This window comes from Daldinia loculata (assembly GCF_022478755.1).
Source record: "Daldinia loculata strain CBS 113971 unplaced genomic scaffold F4817scaffold_17, whole genome shotgun sequence".
NCBI classification, from domain to species: Eukaryota; Fungi; Ascomycota; class Sordariomycetes; order Xylariales; family Hypoxylaceae; genus Daldinia; species Daldinia loculata.
The window spans coordinates 522,393-538,674 of NW_026054871.1; the positions used below are offsets into that span (position 1 = coordinate 522,393).

General features: G+C 46.8%; 5 protein-coding genes across 5 annotated transcripts; 2 read left to right on the forward strand and 3 right to left on the reverse strand.

The window, feature by feature from the left end:
• The first annotated feature begins 709 nt into the window (after positions 1-709).
• F4817DRAFT_68528 (ATP-utilizing chromatin assembly and remodelling N-terminal-domain-containing protein) lies at positions 710-4,496 on the forward strand. Its single transcript, XM_049307763.1, has 8 exons — positions 710-750; positions 974-1,031; positions 1,088-1,153; positions 1,210-1,268; positions 1,328-1,346; positions 1,413-1,478; positions 1,537-3,272; positions 3,326-4,496. Exons 2-8 carry the CDS (start codon positions 1,029-1,031, stop codon positions 4,398-4,400), a joined length of 3,024 nt encoding a protein of 1,007 aa, XP_049160286.1. The 5' UTR covers positions 710-750; positions 974-1,028; the 3' UTR covers positions 4,401-4,496.
• Positions 4,497-5,401: 905 nt separating this feature from the next.
• Positions 5,402-8,732, reverse strand: F4817DRAFT_334316 (Poly(A) polymerase). The gene is made up of 6 exons (XM_049302876.1): positions 8,149-8,732; positions 7,333-8,080; positions 6,607-7,276; positions 6,387-6,498; positions 6,208-6,334; positions 5,402-6,107 (listed from the first exon to the last, which is right to left on the reverse strand). The coding sequence occupies exons 1-6, from the start codon at positions 8,292-8,294 to the stop codon at positions 6,042-6,044; spliced, it is 1,869 nt and encodes a 622-aa protein (XP_049160287.1). The 5' UTR covers positions 8,295-8,732; the 3' UTR covers positions 5,402-6,041.
• Positions 8,733-8,911: 179 nt separating this feature from the next.
• Positions 8,912-11,529, reverse strand: F4817DRAFT_334318 (Septin-domain-containing protein). Its single transcript, XM_049302877.1, has 4 exons — positions 10,791-11,529; positions 10,435-10,736; positions 10,232-10,382; positions 8,912-10,180 (listed from the first exon to the last, which is right to left on the reverse strand). The coding sequence occupies exons 1-4, from the start codon at positions 11,422-11,424 to the stop codon at positions 9,204-9,206; spliced, it is 2,064 nt and encodes a 687-aa protein (XP_049160288.1). The 5' UTR covers positions 11,425-11,529; the 3' UTR covers positions 8,912-9,203.
• Positions 11,530-12,117: 588 nt separating this feature from the next.
• On the forward strand, positions 12,118-14,264 carry F4817DRAFT_334320 (protein tyrosine kinase). Its single transcript, XM_049302878.1, has 2 exons — positions 12,118-12,679; positions 12,747-14,264. The coding sequence occupies exons 1-2, from the start codon at positions 12,611-12,613 to the stop codon at positions 13,683-13,685; spliced, it is 1,008 nt and encodes a 335-aa protein (XP_049160289.1). The 5' UTR covers positions 12,118-12,610; the 3' UTR covers positions 13,686-14,264.
• A 67-nt stretch (positions 14,265-14,331) lies between these two features.
• F4817DRAFT_334321 (uncharacterized protein) lies at positions 14,332-16,060 on the reverse strand. The gene is made up of 4 exons (XM_049302879.1): positions 15,574-16,060; positions 15,505-15,523; positions 15,341-15,445; positions 14,332-15,281 (listed from the first exon to the last, which is right to left on the reverse strand). Exons 1-4 carry the CDS (start codon positions 15,803-15,805, stop codon positions 14,498-14,500), a joined length of 1,140 nt encoding a protein of 379 aa, XP_049160290.1. The 5' UTR covers positions 15,806-16,060; the 3' UTR covers positions 14,332-14,497.
• Between the last annotated feature and the right edge of the window lie 222 nt (positions 16,061-16,282).

The window sequence follows — 16,282 nt, forward strand, 5'->3', positions numbered from 1 at the left end:
GGAGCAATATTAGCTATAAAAATACACAATTCATCAATTAGGTAGAATATAGAGTGGGCTTTAATTTGAGTTATCCAGAACCCTGTTCCGACATGTGGTTGGCTTGAAAAGTGCTTTCGAGGATGATTATCGAGATCGAGGGAATTTGACATAAGCTGGCCCTATATTAGACCCATGACTCTAGGTTGCTTTTATATCGTAGGTATTTTACGAATACATGGTTAAATGTGACAGATTCCGTACTCGTTCGAATTGTCTAGAATAGGCGATTTGAACGAGTATAAGAATGTTGTTGAATGTTTGCATTCTGGGACCGTAGGGAGCAAAGAGTGACGATGGGGTAGGTAGGAGTGGTTATTCAAGGTGGACACGACTTTGAGGCCCATCCCAAATAAGCGAAAGAGACCCACTTGCGGAGCTAAGTTAAGCCAATAAGAAAACAAAGTTGAGTGGCTTAACCCCCGTCTCCCGGGGTCTGGCTCTTGCTTCCCGCCTGCCGTACATAAGGTACCTGAGGTAGCGTTTCCCTTCTTCCTCCTTGCCCTTCGCCTTATTATTTTTAGTCCTCTCCTCTCCTCCCCTTCTACAAATCTTTTACAAAACAACAACTAATCCCGTCGCGTCCGCAATCCAGTCTTTTTTCGTCGCCTGCAACCACCATTTGGTTCAACGCACCGGGCTGTCCAAGACTATCTTGACGCGTCTCGTACAATTTCAACCGCGTTCCTACTATATTTGATAAGTTCACATGTAAGTCCGCCCATGCCCACGCCCGCTTTATCAACCCTACCCTCGATCTCAACCTTGCACCTTCCCGCACCGTGACCACATTTTGCATTCACCCCGATTTCACAACAACACATTAGAAAAGCAGCTTCCACTATTCAACATTATATAAATACATTTACACTATTGCTGGAAAATCAACTTGTATGCGCCACCCCGGACAGAAGGCTGACTTTCAGCCTTGCAGGATTCATTGTGCGGCTAGTTAACAACCTTTGGCTTTTCAAGAGCCGATAGGCACAATGGTAAGTCGTGACTATACAATCACACACCGGGAGATATAACAGCTGAACTTTTACAGGTCCTATTTAAGCGCAAACCGGTGCAGTTTCTGCAAACCCCGCCGGTTGAAGATGAGTCCATAGAGGTAGCATACATCCTCAGCTTTCACACATTTGCACACCCCTAACTAACACCTCTCAGGTCTGGCATATCCCCCAAACAGGGGAGATATTTATCACCTACGAAGACTACCTAAATCGGTAAGTTTCCTAATCTTGAAATAATCTGATGTTTACTATGCTAACTTATTCTTAACTAGTATGGACTTTTATAATCAGGTTGGTATCCCGATTGGACTTTGCTTGCCCCCTTAGTAGTTGGCTAACATATACATATGTATTTAGCCTCGGTTTATTTGTCAGATCACAGGTCACTCTGGTCTATCTTTCTTTGAGGCTCTTAAGAGCGAGGTGGGTTCATCGAAGATCTTATCGCATATGCGTCGCATTCCTCTAACTAGTAGTATAGCTTGCTGGCGCACAAGAAGTTGACCAGGCATTCCCTGAAGCTCTCAAGGCCCCTGTTTTGCGCCGTGTTCAGTTTCAGACGATTTCACGCATTGACACGTTGGTAGATATGATCTACGACGAGTTCAAGGCTGATTACTATCCTGGAGAGTCAGTCATGGTACAGCTAATGAATGGGGAGCGGGTAGCAGGAACTGTCAGGGACAAAGCTCGTCTAGGAAGCAAAGTCCTACCGGACGGAACACTCACACAACCCTTTTCACGCTACATGATCAGCATTGACGGTAGGCCCGGTGAGGAAGCTGTCATGGATGGTGATCATGTCTACCGCGACAGAAAGATTTTCACCAAATCAGTGTTGCGATCTTTTATTAAGAAGACGGTGACTCGAGAAGCATGGACTGGCGCACCTTGGTTGGTTAAGCACGATGTCGCGGCGCAGTACCATATCGATACCCGAGTACCACCTCACCTGCGGTACGACAACAAGCTGCTAGAGCGAAAGCAGCACCAAGCCCAGAAGAAGGCGTCGCAGCCAAACAACGGAGTACAGGATATGAATGGTATGGGCGGTGCTTTTCAGAGCTTCGGCCCGGCTCGATTACCTGAGCTTAAGCCTGCACCTAAGAGCCACAAGGCCATCAAGACTCACCACAGCCAGTCACCACATCACCAGGATATGGATGTCCACAATGACGTCAATATGTATCTCCCACAAACTCAGGGACCGCATCCTCAGGTGCCCGGAAATGTGCCTTTTCATTTTCCCGTGCCATTCAGAAACAGCATGGTTCCGCCACCCGCCCAACCCCAACCGGAACTACCACCACCGCCTCCGCCGCCTCCAAAGTATCCCATTGAGGATCTGCAGCTGGAGCCCCGTGACGATTATGTTCGGCCGGCACTGAAGTTCATGTGCAGCGACCCTCCTGAGGGTGTTGTTGATAGTGTTGCACGAAATGACAAGATTCTGATGAAATCTATCGGGTCGCTACTGGAGACGTGGGTAACACTGAACGTCTACTGCGAGGTCTTCAAATTAGACTCGTTTACTTTTGACGATTTTGTTGAGGCGGTAGAGATCACTAAGGAAGATACTCCTTGTCAGCTATTTACTGAGATCCATTGTGCAGTCCTAAAGCAGGTGGTCAGCTCTGAAGCCGACGGTGGTCAGCTACTGGTGGATCTTCCGGAGCTCGATGACGATGAGGAGGACGAAGATGACGACAGTGAACCCGCCAGTCCCGAACCCGAGCCCGAACCAAAACCAACAGGACGTGCTACTAGAAGTAGTTTAGCCAAGTTAGAAGCAGAGAGAATTAAGGCTGAGGCTGCTGCTGCTGAGAAGACCCCTGAGCCCGAGATTAAACACCGTGCCCCCGAGGCTTTAGCAAACTTTGACTGGGTCGAGCAGCTTAAGAAACGTGAATTTCAAGATGGTGGCTGGGAGTTGATTATGGTTGGAATTCTACACCGGCTGTCTAAAAGGCCGTGGCAGACTGAGGCTTGTGAAGAGGTGTTAGCCAGCCTCGTACCTCCCGATATCGACCCGAGCCAGGAGACGGTCCGTCAACAATACAGCAAACTTGATTTCAATCTCCGCGTTTCGGCTCTTGAGATAATCTGTCTGCTAACTGTCAGCACCAAGGCTGTCCGTGCATACATTGAGGAGTGTGCTGAGACTCAGACGGGCTACAGGAAGGAAAAGATTGAATGGCAGAAGCAGAAAAAAGTAGCGTAAGTTGGAGTTCGGCTCATCCTGGGGTTCGATATACTGACCGTTTTTGTAGCAACGAGGAACTGAAAGGCTTCTACGATCAGCACAAAATTCTCCTCCCGGAGAATATGCCTCCGTCACCGCCAGCAGAGGAAGCTGAGATAAAGACTAATGGCGATGTGAAGATGACCGATGCTGACGATTCGCCCGAAGAGCAGAGCGAGGCTGAAGACAGTGACATAGATGCGACTACCCGCCACAATACTCGACGAGGTGGCAATCGTGCAGCAGAACGTCAGCGTAAACGCGAAGAAGAGGAACGGAAAAAGGAAGCCGAGCTAGCTGCTAAGGTGCCGAAGCAATCTAAGCAATTTCTGAAGCTGCAGAAGGATATCCAGAAAAGGGAAAGCACGGTTAAGAAGTGTGAGAACGAAATCAGCATTTTGGACAACGACCTTCGAGAAGCGGATTGCTTCCGAACTCGGCCTCTTGGTAAGGATCGATTCTGGAATCGGTACTATTGGTTTGAGCGTAATGGCATGCCATATGCTGGATTACCTACCAGCTCAACGGCCCATGCAGGCTATGCGAATGGTTGTATATGGGTCCAGGGCCCTGATGAGATGGAACGAGAAGGATATATCGACATGCTCCCAGAGCACCAGGAAGAGTACAAGGCGAAGTTTAAGATGACGGTTCCACAGAGGAAAAAGATGGAAGAAGGTCGTACCAGCGTCTTCAACGCTTACCAATGGGGCTATTACTCAGAACCTAGCGAGGTCGACTCACTTCTGAACTGGCTTGATCCTCGAGGTTTCAACGAGTCCAAATTGCGAAAGGAGATCTTGGCCTATAAGGAGAAGATTGTAACGCATATGAAGAGCCGAGCCCAGTATCTCTGCCAAGAAGACGAAGAGGAGACCAAGGAGACCAAGGAGACCAAGGAGACGGTAAAAGAGAATGGGAAGAAGGAGGAGCCTAAACGGATGACAACTCGAAAGACTCAGGCTAGTCCCGAGCCTACGCAATTCCGTTGCCTCAACTGGACCAACAATGTTGCCATTGAGGAGTTCGGACACCTCCACAGCGAGCCTCCCCCGCAGCCAAAGACAAAGGGCCGCAAGGGCCAAAGGAAGAGCCGGGGCTGATGTCAATATCTCCCTGTCCTTCGACTCCTAAACCATATCAAAATTGCCTTTTTTTCACGCAATCATTAATCGATTCCCGGTACATAGACACGCGAACAAGCAAGCAAAGAGTTACGAGTGAAGACGGCGTTTAACTTCGACGTATCATGTTTTCTAGAGGGCGGCAACGAGTAGAAAAAAAATTCATCATTAATGGCCGGCAAGGCGTTACGGACAAGTCAAGGTGTTTTCGGGATGGAAATTCTTTTTCAACGATACGATTCGATAGGTGTTTGCCTATCCATGTCTAGGGAGGGGAGAGAGGGAGGTTTCAATGTGAGAAGTCAACTGGTACCACTGCCACGACACCAGGGGAGATAGGGGACTGTCGGCATACTCTGTACATAGGTACGGTAGGAGATACGTAGGTTACAAAGGACGGACGCGCATTGGCATTGCCTGGTCTATAGCTCAAGCTTGGCTATCCAATAAAGAGAATTTTGCAACAGTTTATCTTTCCCAATGATCTAGCTTTGTGTGACTGTAGATTGTATGAACAGACAGGTACCTATACATAAATAATATGATACATACAAAGCTTATCCCATAGTGACTACCTAGGTTAGACAGTTAAGTTGCCAACTTAAACACCTATCATATATTGCCCGAAACATATGGAGGGAGTGATGTGGTCTTTATATTCAAAGACTTGGGATCTTGCTGTAGGTATAGTAGATGATAAAACTTCCATTATGCTTCTTGTTCACAATCCCTTGCTTGTTAACATAATATAGGTACTTAGTATGGCCTCCAAATGGGTAAGACAATTACTAGGTACATATTAAGGCACCAACGTTCCCGCTTTACTCCTTATAACTACTAAATTACATCTCATAGTGAGATAATAATGGGCACATAGCCGCCCGGCTCTCACATACCTTGATTGTTAACTTTATATAATCAAGTTATACAGCTTAGATTTGGTTGTCACGTAGTTATAGTACTACAATGGGATGGTATAATTGGGTGGTTAATATGATTGCTTCGAGGCACTTGTGCCCCCTAACCAAGTTTTATTTATCTGCAAACGCCTCTAGATACACTGTAGGCCAAAGTCTTATCTCCTTCCGACTCGATGCCCTATGTCAGATCAGTGTTATGCGAATTCAGCTTTCTCTTCCTAGATAAAGCCAAGGGACGTAATTAAACGGGGGATATCATGGTGAAAACGGGACGAGCCGTATTAATATTTCCCCCCCACACCAAGCCTAGAAAGCTTCGTTGCCGATTTCTCCAACCACTATGGTTCGTATAGTTTGCACACTCGTCGTAGAAAGAAAATAAGGAAAATGAGCGTTGTAGCACCCCTCGCGAAGCAAGGTCGCGGCTACTGATTTGTCTTCCGCGGGCATTAGTATTCTGTGGCCCCTGTTACTGTTTGGCTGGTTCGCCTATGGCAAAGAGGCTGATATTCGTATTGTGGCAACCGGACTCACACAATGTTGCAAAGTGACCATCTTCGGGCACTATTATGTTAGTATCAAATACAAGTTAGTGACAACTGCAGCAGATCAGTCGGCACCTTAGGAGATTCGGAATGAGCATGGTAAAGGTATAGTCCGGTGCTGTCGGAGAAGTGTGATACGGATAATTGGCTAATACTCAGCCCACAGCAGCGGCTGGAGTCTGCAAGGCAGGCTGTGGTCGTTTCGCAGGTGGCGGGTTCCCCTAAAGTGCGTGTTAGTGAGCTCCATAAGGGTATAAGGACCTCCTTGGATATCTTGGCGGTGGTCACGATATTGGCCATCTACCATGTATCTCTACATACTTCGGACGAGGCGTTGCGCTTCTTTTGGCCGACTGTGGCATCGCCGTTTGCAACTATCTTTTTAACAGGGCGGGGACGCGCTGGTTTGACTTCTCCGGGCTCGAAAACGTCGTCGGGAAGATTTGTACTGGAATTTTTAGGTCAATAATTGCAATAAACCGGTTTAGTAGTGCACTCACTTCTTTACGTGCTGGATACTGAGGTAGTTCAAGCTTGGCTCGTACTTCTCCCATTGACTGCACAGATCCTTAAATGTGTTGACTTGGAAAGACAGATCCAATGATTTTGCGCCTAACATGTCATCAAGCTTAGGTTAGGAATCACAGCGGAGAGTTCGCTGGCTCGAAAGGCCACATAGAATATGCATACAAAAACAGGATGAAGTAGAGGGGCACTCACCTTCAGCAAGCTCGAGACCTACGTAGTGCGTCGTGGTGTATATCTTCGCTTCGCGGGGGACTGCATTGGGGATGCTCTCCATACTAATTTTCTGGTCCTCAGGGTCGGACTTGATATCAAAGCTCATCGATTCGCCATTCTCAACTTTGATCGCGGGATTCTGTTCTGTCTTGTCCTCAGTTTTGACTTCAACGCCATTTTCGTTCTTCACCTTCGTGTCATCTTCACTATCGTCATCTTGGACAATGTAAGTCAGGTTTCCATTTCGAACCTCTTCAGTTTCCTGGTCGTTCTTGACCTTGTGCACCCTTTCGTATCCTTTGTTGAATGGGCGCGCAATCGCAACCGAAGCATGTCGTTCCAGATCACCCACTAAAACACGGACTTTCGACTCTACGAACCCAGACCATATCTTGTGCGCCTCCTTGGTAGTACTAGTCGCAATGACGGCCAAGTAATACTTGTGGTCCGCAGTGAAGAACGTGTGCTTTACAAAGAGATCCTTCCACGCGAGCTTTCCGGCTCTTATCTTATCGGTGAGATCAGCGCCGCGTTCCAGCTCGCGCTGTATGATGGCCATGGTAGAATGTGTGATGTTGAAGGTTGCACACATCTGAGGATAAGCAGGAGTGATCACAGGCATCAGGTGATAGCTGTCACTCTTGTATATCTGCGACCAGTTAACCAAGTGAAATTTCTAATTTGCTGATGTGAGTGAATACCGACCTTGGGATTCCAGACACGGACATTGAGCGGACCATCATCCATGTGCTTCAGCTGTACAGGTATAGGCCACTGCCAGACTTTCATGATTTGAAAGAATTTGGAAACAATGGTAGCGCTCGCTGCCTTCGGATAGAGTTGGCAAACCCGTGCCACCATCATAGCCCATACTACTCCACCGGGAAACCCGATAATGTTGGCGTAGATAGCGCGGCGTGTTGCCCATAACTTGATGGCTCGAAGGGCAAGGCGAAAGGTGCTCTGCTCCGGGACCAGGTTCAAAATCTCTCTCGTGACTCTGGTTCCGTTGAGGGAGCGGAGCTCACGATCATCTAAGCCACGTAGGTATTCATTGTTATTCAGATTGAGTTGACCATGTGGTGGGAACTGCTTCAACGTGGCTATTCTTGAGAAGATTAGATCAATACTGATTCCCCAATATTCGAACTTGATGATAGGTACAAATGCATCTTCTACAGCAGTGAGATCCGTCACTGCACCCTCGGGGGCCATCTCTTGTAGTAAAGAAGGGAAGTATTTGAAATAATCATCACGAGTGACGTATCGGGGAGCAGTGACGAGGGTATCAATATCAGAGCCGGGACCGTAGACGCCTAGACAGAAACTTCCGTATGTGAAGACCTCGCCGCGAGCATCGCGGATGAGAACTTCATTTTGCGGTTCCTTCTCCCTTGCTACTCGTCTCACAAACTCGTCGGCGATACGCTGAAGGTCGACAAGGACCTTCTCTCTGGTAGAATGGATTTGTTAGTTGCGATTGATAGACAAGTTTCACCACGAGCTAGCTACCCGGCTTACCTCTTCTTGGTTTCGGCTGCGGATTCAAAGGTATTTTGTCGTCGCAGTTCTTCTAAGAGAAGATGTGTAGACTGTGTCTCGGCCGGGGTAGGAAGGGCAACTGAAATCGGAGGGGTGATGCCCCAGGTCTGTTCAGAATTCGCCATTGTGTCTTGTTTAGAAGATATCGAAGGTTGATGCTTAAGAAAATGTCAGGAAAGGAAATTATCCGGATCTAGAATGAACTAAATAATTAAAAGAAGGTAGAATAATGCTGCGCGCAGGCAGGAAGTTCAAAGGATCTGACTTGGTCTCGTCTGTGACAAACAGCATCGAAAGTCGCTTCGAGAAACAATCACATTGCCTTTTGGGTATCGTCGGTGAATTCGGGTTATTCGTTACTTATAAGCCCAGGCAAATGCCTCAAGGCGACTGGGCTTCAGGAACGGGCAGGGACTCGCGCGAATAAGTGTAAGAAAAGAAAAAGTACGAGTACTAAAGTTTATGAGATACGCGTGAGAAGAAATGATGTTTGTTGGAATGAATGATGGCAAGGAAATGGAGACAAAAGAAAATACAAAACCTTAGGTACCTTTACATGTACGTAGGTACGTAGGTAGTACCTAGGTGCCTTGTACTTTCCTCGGGAACTGATCTGCGACTGTTTATCATTTATCGATACATACCGCGCGCTTATCAAAGAATCGTTCTTACGACGTACATGTAAGAACCGAATTGGAAGCATGTACCTAAAGGTACCTACCTTAGGTAATATCAAGTCAAATTTAGCACACGAAATAAAATAAAACCGCCTTTATTCTTAGCAAAGTATAATAATAGAAGACTTAAAAAGATCCTTTTAAAAACAAGGAGCTATATTATTTCTATTCTATCATCTTGGGTATAGGCATCATCACCGGTTCTACACAATCATCCAATCTACGCAAAAGCTCAAAATTCAATCTGCAACTCTCTACTCGGATTAAAGCTGGGTTTATTCGGTAAGGCCAATACTATGTTGTGAGTAGAGTGACCATCCCAAACTATCTTGTACAAATTGTACAAATACAGGTATATTAAATGTCCACGCCCCAACGCCTTACCCACTCATCCGCAAGAGCGAGTTCGAGGGGATCCATGTGCCAATGCTGCCTTGACATCCAAAATGCTAATCCTCCAATGACACCGAGGCTACCTATAACCTCTAAAGCAACCCATCCTTTCGCTTTCAAGTCTGCTGCCACTTGAAGCAATCCTAGCGGATCTTGGTGCGGTACCGTCGTTGTCGAAGGCCTACGTTTGGATGGTCTTCTTACCCCTACTGAGCTTGTACCTTGGGGCTTATTCAGGGCTACAAGTGTGCCATCTTGCACACATTCGTTTAATCTCTCTGTAAGCCAAATAGCACGTTCCCCTCGAGCAAGTGATTCATACTGGGCTCGCTCACTGGCCAGACTACGCTGAAGATCGGCTGCCCAGTCCGCCATATGCATTTGGGGCGGATTATGGGCCAGTTGCCGGTCATTAAGACGGGCGAGTGCTAAGGAGGCACGTGGACTAGTCGGATTTTCTGACGATCGGCTCGGAAGAAAAGATGACGTTGGACCAGGGAGACTCAACGGCCTGTATAAATGACGAGGGCGCGATGGTGTGGTATTTCTCCATCCCAGATACTTCTTTGCTGCAGCATGCCGCAACCAGGATATTCCGCTTGGACTAAAAACGTTCTCTACAAGATATTTTAGTTCCGACGTCATCAGAGGTTGAACATAGTCGGCGCTCATGAGAAGGCTCGCATCCATTATATCGTCGTCCGAACCTGTTGCACTAGATACAGCATAAGGAATACTGGGTATAGCCGTTGCAGATCTATCGCTAGTTGTTAACGCGAAGCTAAATGTTTGAAGTCCCGCCTCTTGAAGCTGGCCGATAAGTTGCTCTTTACATATAGCAAGCTGATCTAGCGACAATGAGTCGGCCTGGGCTAGAAGGGGAATAACATTTGTCAGTGGTGTTAGCCGGCGGATATATTCTATATCGATGGGTCTCATTTCTTTTAAGGTTGGTTAGTCCTGGCATCTCCTCGGATTGGACGCTTGCTTACTTTGTGAAATAAAATAGAAGACCACGTCAACTTGAAAACCTCCGCTACCTCCTAACATGTTTAACATATCCGAATCGCTTAGAGAGTCCGATGATATTTTGTCTAAGTGAGATTCAATATATTCAACGGAAGACATGATAGTCTCCATAGCCTAGAAGGTGTTAGTATTTCAAATAGTTAACAACATAATTAGCGCAACCTACGGATGAACCATTCTGATATCCAGGTGTATCTACAAAACACACATTGCGCTCTAGAACGCTGTCGCCTAGACTTTTACGCCTTTGAGAGAGATGAGGCTCGTCCAACATCGACCACCATTCTGGATAAGGCTTGGTGCTGGCATATATCTCCAATATGCTAGATGTCGAGTTTGATGCATTTCTAGGTAGGCTGACCTGCTTCATGTGGGTGTTCGACTCGGTTTGAGATGGAATAGGATCAACATGGACGATATGCTCGCAGGTTTGGACGATTGCTTTGACCATGGAGGTCTTACCGATACCTAAGACGAGGTCCATTAGCTAGAGCTAAGGGACGGTCTTGTTAGGAATAATACCAGAGTCACCGGCAAACAACACCTTTAACCGGCCCAGATTCTTGCCTATCTCGGTGAATGGACGCCGACTTGGCATCTTGATGCTGGGCATTACTAATTGAGGAGCACTTCCGCTATCTATTGTGTTCGAAGACCTTTGTTCGAAAAATTCCTCATCGGAACTAACTCCGTGGTCTGAGAGCGACCCAGCAAATGAATTTCTCCTGGAGGATGGGGTGCTGATTACGGAACCCGTGCAGGATGTACCTAGCATGATGGGTGTTATCGGCCGCGAAGGTGACGAATAGTTCTGGGACCTCATCGATGCTGGACTGTGTGTGAAGACAGAAGCCCTGGATGATTGGGAGTATGCTGGTATATAATCTCTTTCCCGTTGCATCGTAGCCTGCCTTGAAGGTTCGCTGTCCTTATCATTACCGCGGGGAGGTGGCACACTTGTAGAGGTAGCAGCCTTCCGCGCGTCTAGAAAACGACCGTGCGGGTTAGAATGCTCGAGGTAAGAATCAATGGACGACTCGTCGGCAAGGAAAAAAGACATCTGGCTACTACAACTAGAAGCCATAAGGGGAGCTGGATCATGGTCGGCAGGACGCTGACGCCCATGCCAAGCGTGGTCGCCGGGGGAGGGTCGCATGATTGAGGTTTACATCTAGATAGTTAGAAGCAGAAGTTATGGGAACGCGTTTGCAGTTTAGGTGACTACAAAGGTATTATATATATATATATATATATATAAATACCTAATATGTATCGGTCAAAGAGGTTGGAGAAGGATCAATAGGGTTTGTTAAGGGGAATCACAGGCGGTGGTGGATGATGACATGAGTCGGTATGTATGTATAGGTTGATCTTAAGTTGGGGTCTTCTCCTTTTGGCTGTATGGAGGTTGGAGCCGCTCCATAAATGGTTGAATAAAGGACACCCCGCATCAGATAAGCTCAGGAGGTTGCTTGAGCCAGCTTGGAGAAATAGTGCAGGTACAATACAAGTACAAGCCAATACAGAGTATAACTTAGTTTCTATTATATTCACCAGAGTGGGAATGACGTACCTACTTGTACACCTCCACTTTTGGCTTGTTGAGTTGCGGATGGTGCGATCACTTGGGTGTTTGTGAAACTCGACATTGGATAGTGTGGTGTGCAGGGATGGTCAGTGGCCTGTGTATGTACGGATTACGTTTATTAGGTTTCAATGTTGTTAGGTACATACGTACATGTATATTCGTACTTCGTACCTCTCTGCATTACTTACATATGTACATAAGTATATACATAAAGTATGTACATTCAATTTTATGTATGTACGCCATAATCCATCTCCCCCCCCTGCTCATGTCGTCCATTCTTGTCCATTTGCCCCTCAACTTCAACCGCTAAACGGAAATCCGAGAATATACCTGACCTACCTTAACGACCTTACCGACCTTACCGACCTGCCGACCTACCATTTTAATCCACCCTTTAAATCCTGAGGGATACGTAACGGATGATTTACTGAAGATTAAGCGCCCTAGCTCAGCCGTATTCACCCTAGAGTCTTGCCAAGATTACATTTACTGTCGCTTAATAAAATTTCTCGGGCGCCTCTTCGTCTCTCGTCTCTCGTCATCGAAGCCTAGAACCCGCGCCTTGTATTACGACAAGGCTATTTAACTCTCCTCTCCCCCTACCTTCACCACGACTTCCAACGCCACTCCCCCCATAGACAACCCTCGCAAACAACCAACGACTTTGGACCTTTTAAGCAAGACTTGTACTGCTGGGGGTATATTGTTTGACCCTACTTATACCTCTCGACCTCGTCCGACTCATACCAAGATGGACGCAAAGAGGCATCCGAGCTCTTTCCAGCAGCTCGAGAAGTTGGGAGAGGGTACCTATGCTACGGTACGTTCTCCTAATGCATTCGAAATCGTGACAGGATATCCTTTGTTAACTTATATGGGCGTAATAGGTCTTCAAGGGACGGAACCGCCAGACGGGCGAACTTGTCGCCCTCAAGGAGATTCACCTTGACTCTGAAGAAGGCACTCCGTCAACTGCGATCCGAGAGATTTCGCTCATGAAAGAGCTAAAACACGAGAATATTGTAGCGCTCTACGACGTAATTCATACCGAGAATAAGCTTATGCTTGTATTCGAATACCTGGACGGAGACCTTAAGAAGTACATGGATACTCACGGCGATAGGGGCGCCTTGAAGCCTATGACTATTAAATCCTTCATGTTTCAGTTATTGAAGGGCATTGACTTTTGCCACAAGAACAGAGTTCTCCACCGAGATCTGAAGCCGCAAAACTTGCTTATCAACAAGAAGGGCCAGCTCAAGCTTGGGGATTTTGGATTAGCGCGAGCATTTGGTATTCCTGTCAATACCTTCTCAAACGAAGTCGTCACACTATGGTACCGAGCTCCGGACGTCTTACTAGGTAGTCGAACCTACAACACCAGTATCGATATATGGTCGGCAGGTTGTATTATGGCCGAAATGTACACCGGTCGGCCACTATTCCCTGGTACAACAAATGAGGACCAAATCATACGTATCTTCCGCATAATGGGCACGCCTACAGAAAGGACTTGGCCCGGCATCACACAGTTCCCCGAGTACAAGCCGAACATTCAAATGTATGCCACGCAGGATCTTAGAGCTATATTGCCTCAGATTGACCAGCTCGGAATCGATCTCCTGCAACGGATGCTAGTTCTGCGCCCGGAGCACCGCATTAGCGCACACGACGCATTACAGCACCCTTGGTTTTCCGACTTGGCCATGCAACACCAAATGCAGCAACAGCAGGCAATGCAAGCCCAAGCCCAAGCCCAAGCCCAAGCCAGAGGCTTTGCGGCTCCAGCCGTGCCCTCGCAAGGCGTTTATGATCAGGGATATTAGTATTATGGTTGACATTAGGTTGCAGGTTGGGCCAGCGATTTGTGTCTAGAAGTCTGAGATACGCTTAGCACGGATATGGGTTATCAAATAGCGAGTTGGGTTTATGCTTCATCGTCTTGCGGTTATAGAATAGCCATGACGAAGGTGAGGAGCGGTTGGTAGCCGGATTAGCAGGTAGCGAACTTGATGTCCTGATGCAGCACGGAAGGGTTACGGGTAGGCAGGCGTTTGGGCACTGACGGTCATAACGCTCATAGATAACGACTGCATTTATAGGGATTGGGAGAAAGATCCATTACTATTAATAGGCACCGAAAGGGATATACCCGATGATTCGAGTCTTCCATCTACTGTTGTACACTTGAAACTAATCCTGTATGTATGTGAATTATGGACATGGGACTTACGAGTCACGTTTATAGGATACCTAATTGGATTCTAGAGAGTGAGAAGGTGGTGCTAACTATATTGTGCAACAATAGGGGGTTTGAAGGTAATAATAGAAGTTACTTGGTTAACCCTAACTTACTTTTGGCCTACTTATTCTTAAGAGAATACGATGAATATATATAAATAGGGATCAAGCAATCTCTATAGTAATTGATCAATTTTCTTGGTTGGGGACCTGCTATAAGTCACCCTAACACCGGTACCTATCCCATGAATCCCTTCCTATCAAGATTTATTAGTAACCGTAGCAAATGTTTGTTATGTGCCCCTATATCTATTCGGTCATTAAATTTATTCTAAAACCTACTGCTCTACGATACGCTCAGCTTTGAAATCTATAATAATAGCCAAATCAAGATGATTTATTTCCTCTTGTTGATTAAACTGTCATCAACATTACTCTTGAAGCGATCCTCAGTCGGCTCCTGGGCCCATGTCTCTGCTAACTCGAAACGTGGCTCTTCTTCTGGATATCCCATGTTCCTGCGAACCTTTGCTACTTCTTCGCGAACCCTCCTCGCGACCTCGATTCTTAGATTCACGGCTTCCTTGCCGTATTTAAGTTCGTCAGTTAGTTCGCCCATTGCTAGGCCCCTTTTCTCCTTGCGGACGAGCTCCTGCCACCGCGCGCGAAGGTCCCCGAATTTCTTCTCGGTGTCTAGGAGTTCGCCAAAGGCTACCCGGAACTTGACGGGGAAACGGGGAAGGAATCGTGGCCATCCCCTGTCTTCGGGCATGACGCGCTGGGGGCCGTCGATGAACATGGGTAGCACGTCGGGCATGGGCTCGCTCTCAAGAATCATGCGTGAAATGCCCCATTTGAAATAACGCAAGAACATCTTCGGGTGCTGATGTACGCATGCCTCGGGGAAGACATGGACCCAACTATGCCGGTTTTGGGAGTATATAGACGGCGCGACATATTGGTCTGTGCCAGTAGTAGTGAATGTCATACCCCCCGAAGTAAACGGATCTAATATGTCATGAGACTCTTCTAAGGGAGCTGGTGTCGGAGTAGTGAACGGCGATGAAGACAGAAGTCGAATCGCCTGGGGAACTGTAGGCTGGAAGAGTCCCCCATGAGGTGAGTGTTTTGACCTATGAGTCGGTAATACTTGACCAGCATAGAAAAAAGATCCAAGTAGCCTAGCTATATATGTTAGCGGGAGGAGAGGATATATATGAGTGAAGAGATGCGCGCTCACTTATTCTTATAGCATATATCATGGGCTCCCATACCCCATCTATGATTAGACGGATTGAAGGCATAACTAAACGGTAAAACCCCCCATATGAGAGGATCATCAAGTCTAGGCGATGGATTAATTTATAAGATAGAATTATGAATATTGAGGTATATGCTACTTACACACTGACATGATTTGAAACTGATGTAAAATTAGTTTCTCATACTATCACGAGGCCCGTCATCACCCACCAGTAATGAGACCTCTCTGCCTCTTTTCGACATCTTTCCTCTTGTCCAAGACTTCCAAGAATCGCTCTAAACCGGTTACCTCGACCGAATTCAAACCATATAAGAAACCCCTAGAGAGGGCCGCAGTTAGGCCCATAATAACGGAAGAAGTCATGCGCCAGGGCAGACTTGGCTGCTGAAGAGGCAGCTTGTTGGGGTTGGAATTGGACATGTCGACTTCGTGAGATGCCATTGACTTTTGCAGTTGGAACTCGACGGCATAGCAAATAATGACTTCTACTTAAGGAGAGACTACATGATGTTTTGAAGTTTCCGTAGGCGGGTTCGCACGATGGGGACGCCAAAAGAAAAATCAGGTGTAACAGCGCGAGCGCAAAAAAGCACTACTATGTACCATACCGGCAAAGTGTGGTTTTGAGATATCATATTTTGGGGGTGGAATGATTCTTGTATAGGATATTATTGCTTATATAGGAATAGTTTCTCTGATTGGCCCAATATATTATTGTAATATTAAAAAAATGAAAGTGTGGGTAATAAGGTTCAAAAACGACTAAACTTTCAGCATTAGTGGACTGGCCACCCATTAGAGCTAGCTCAATTAAAACACTTCCGCATTGCATTAGCGGGGATGTTGTGGTGGGGCTAGGAGCCTGGGGTTCGAGTCCCAGGCCTCTTAGCTTTTTTGATTTTTAAGCTTTTTTGAGGT

Excerpts from the sequence above, each read along its gene's own strand:
- F4817DRAFT_68528 (XM_049307763.1), top strand. Across the intron at positions 1,479-1,536 it reads TTGAGGCTCTTAAGAGCGAG|CTTGCTGGCGCACAAGAAGT; the intron begins GTGGGTTCATCG and ends CTAGTAGTATAG. Across the intron at positions 3,273-3,325 it reads CAGAAGCAGAAAAAAGTAGC|CAACGAGGAACTGAAAGGCT; the intron begins GTAAGTTGGAGT and ends CCGTTTTTGTAG.
- F4817DRAFT_334318 (XM_049302877.1), bottom strand. The coding sequence starts at position 11,424 with ATGCGACCCTCCCCCGGCGACCACGCTTGGCATGGGCGTCAGCGTCCT. Across the intron at positions 10,737-10,790 it reads GTTGTTTGCCGGTGACTCTG|GTATCGGTAAGACCTCCATG; the intron begins GTATTATTCCTA and ends ACCTCGTCTTAG. Across the intron at positions 10,181-10,231 it reads CTTCTATTTTATTTCACAAA|AAATGAGACCCATCGATATA; the intron begins GTAAGCAAGCGT and ends CAACCTTAAAAG.
- F4817DRAFT_334316 (XM_049302876.1), bottom strand. The coding sequence starts at position 8,294 with ATGGCGAATTCTGAACAGACCTGGGGCATCACCCCTCCGATTTCAGTT. Across the intron at positions 7,277-7,332 it reads TCCGTGTCTGGAATCCCAAG|ATATACAAGAGTGACAGCTA; the intron begins GTCGGTATTCAC and ends AACTGGTCGCAG. Across the intron at positions 6,499-6,606 it reads AGGTCTCGAGCTTGCTGAAG|GCGCAAAATCATTGGATCTG; the intron begins GTGAGTGCCCCT and ends ATGACATGTTAG.
- F4817DRAFT_334320 (XM_049302878.1), top strand. The coding sequence starts at position 12,611 with ATGGACGCAAAGAGGCATCCGAGCTCTTTCCAGCAGCTCGAGAAGTTG. Across the intron at positions 12,680-12,746 it reads GAGAGGGTACCTATGCTACG|GTCTTCAAGGGACGGAACCG; the intron begins GTACGTTCTCCT and ends TGGGCGTAATAG.
- F4817DRAFT_334321 (XM_049302879.1), bottom strand. The coding sequence starts at position 15,805 with ATGGCATCTCACGAAGTCGACATGTCCAATTCCAACCCCAACAAGCTG. Across the intron at positions 15,282-15,340 it reads GATATATGCTATAAGAATAA|GCTACTTGGATCTTTTTTCT; the intron begins GTGAGCGCGCAT and ends ATATATAGCTAG.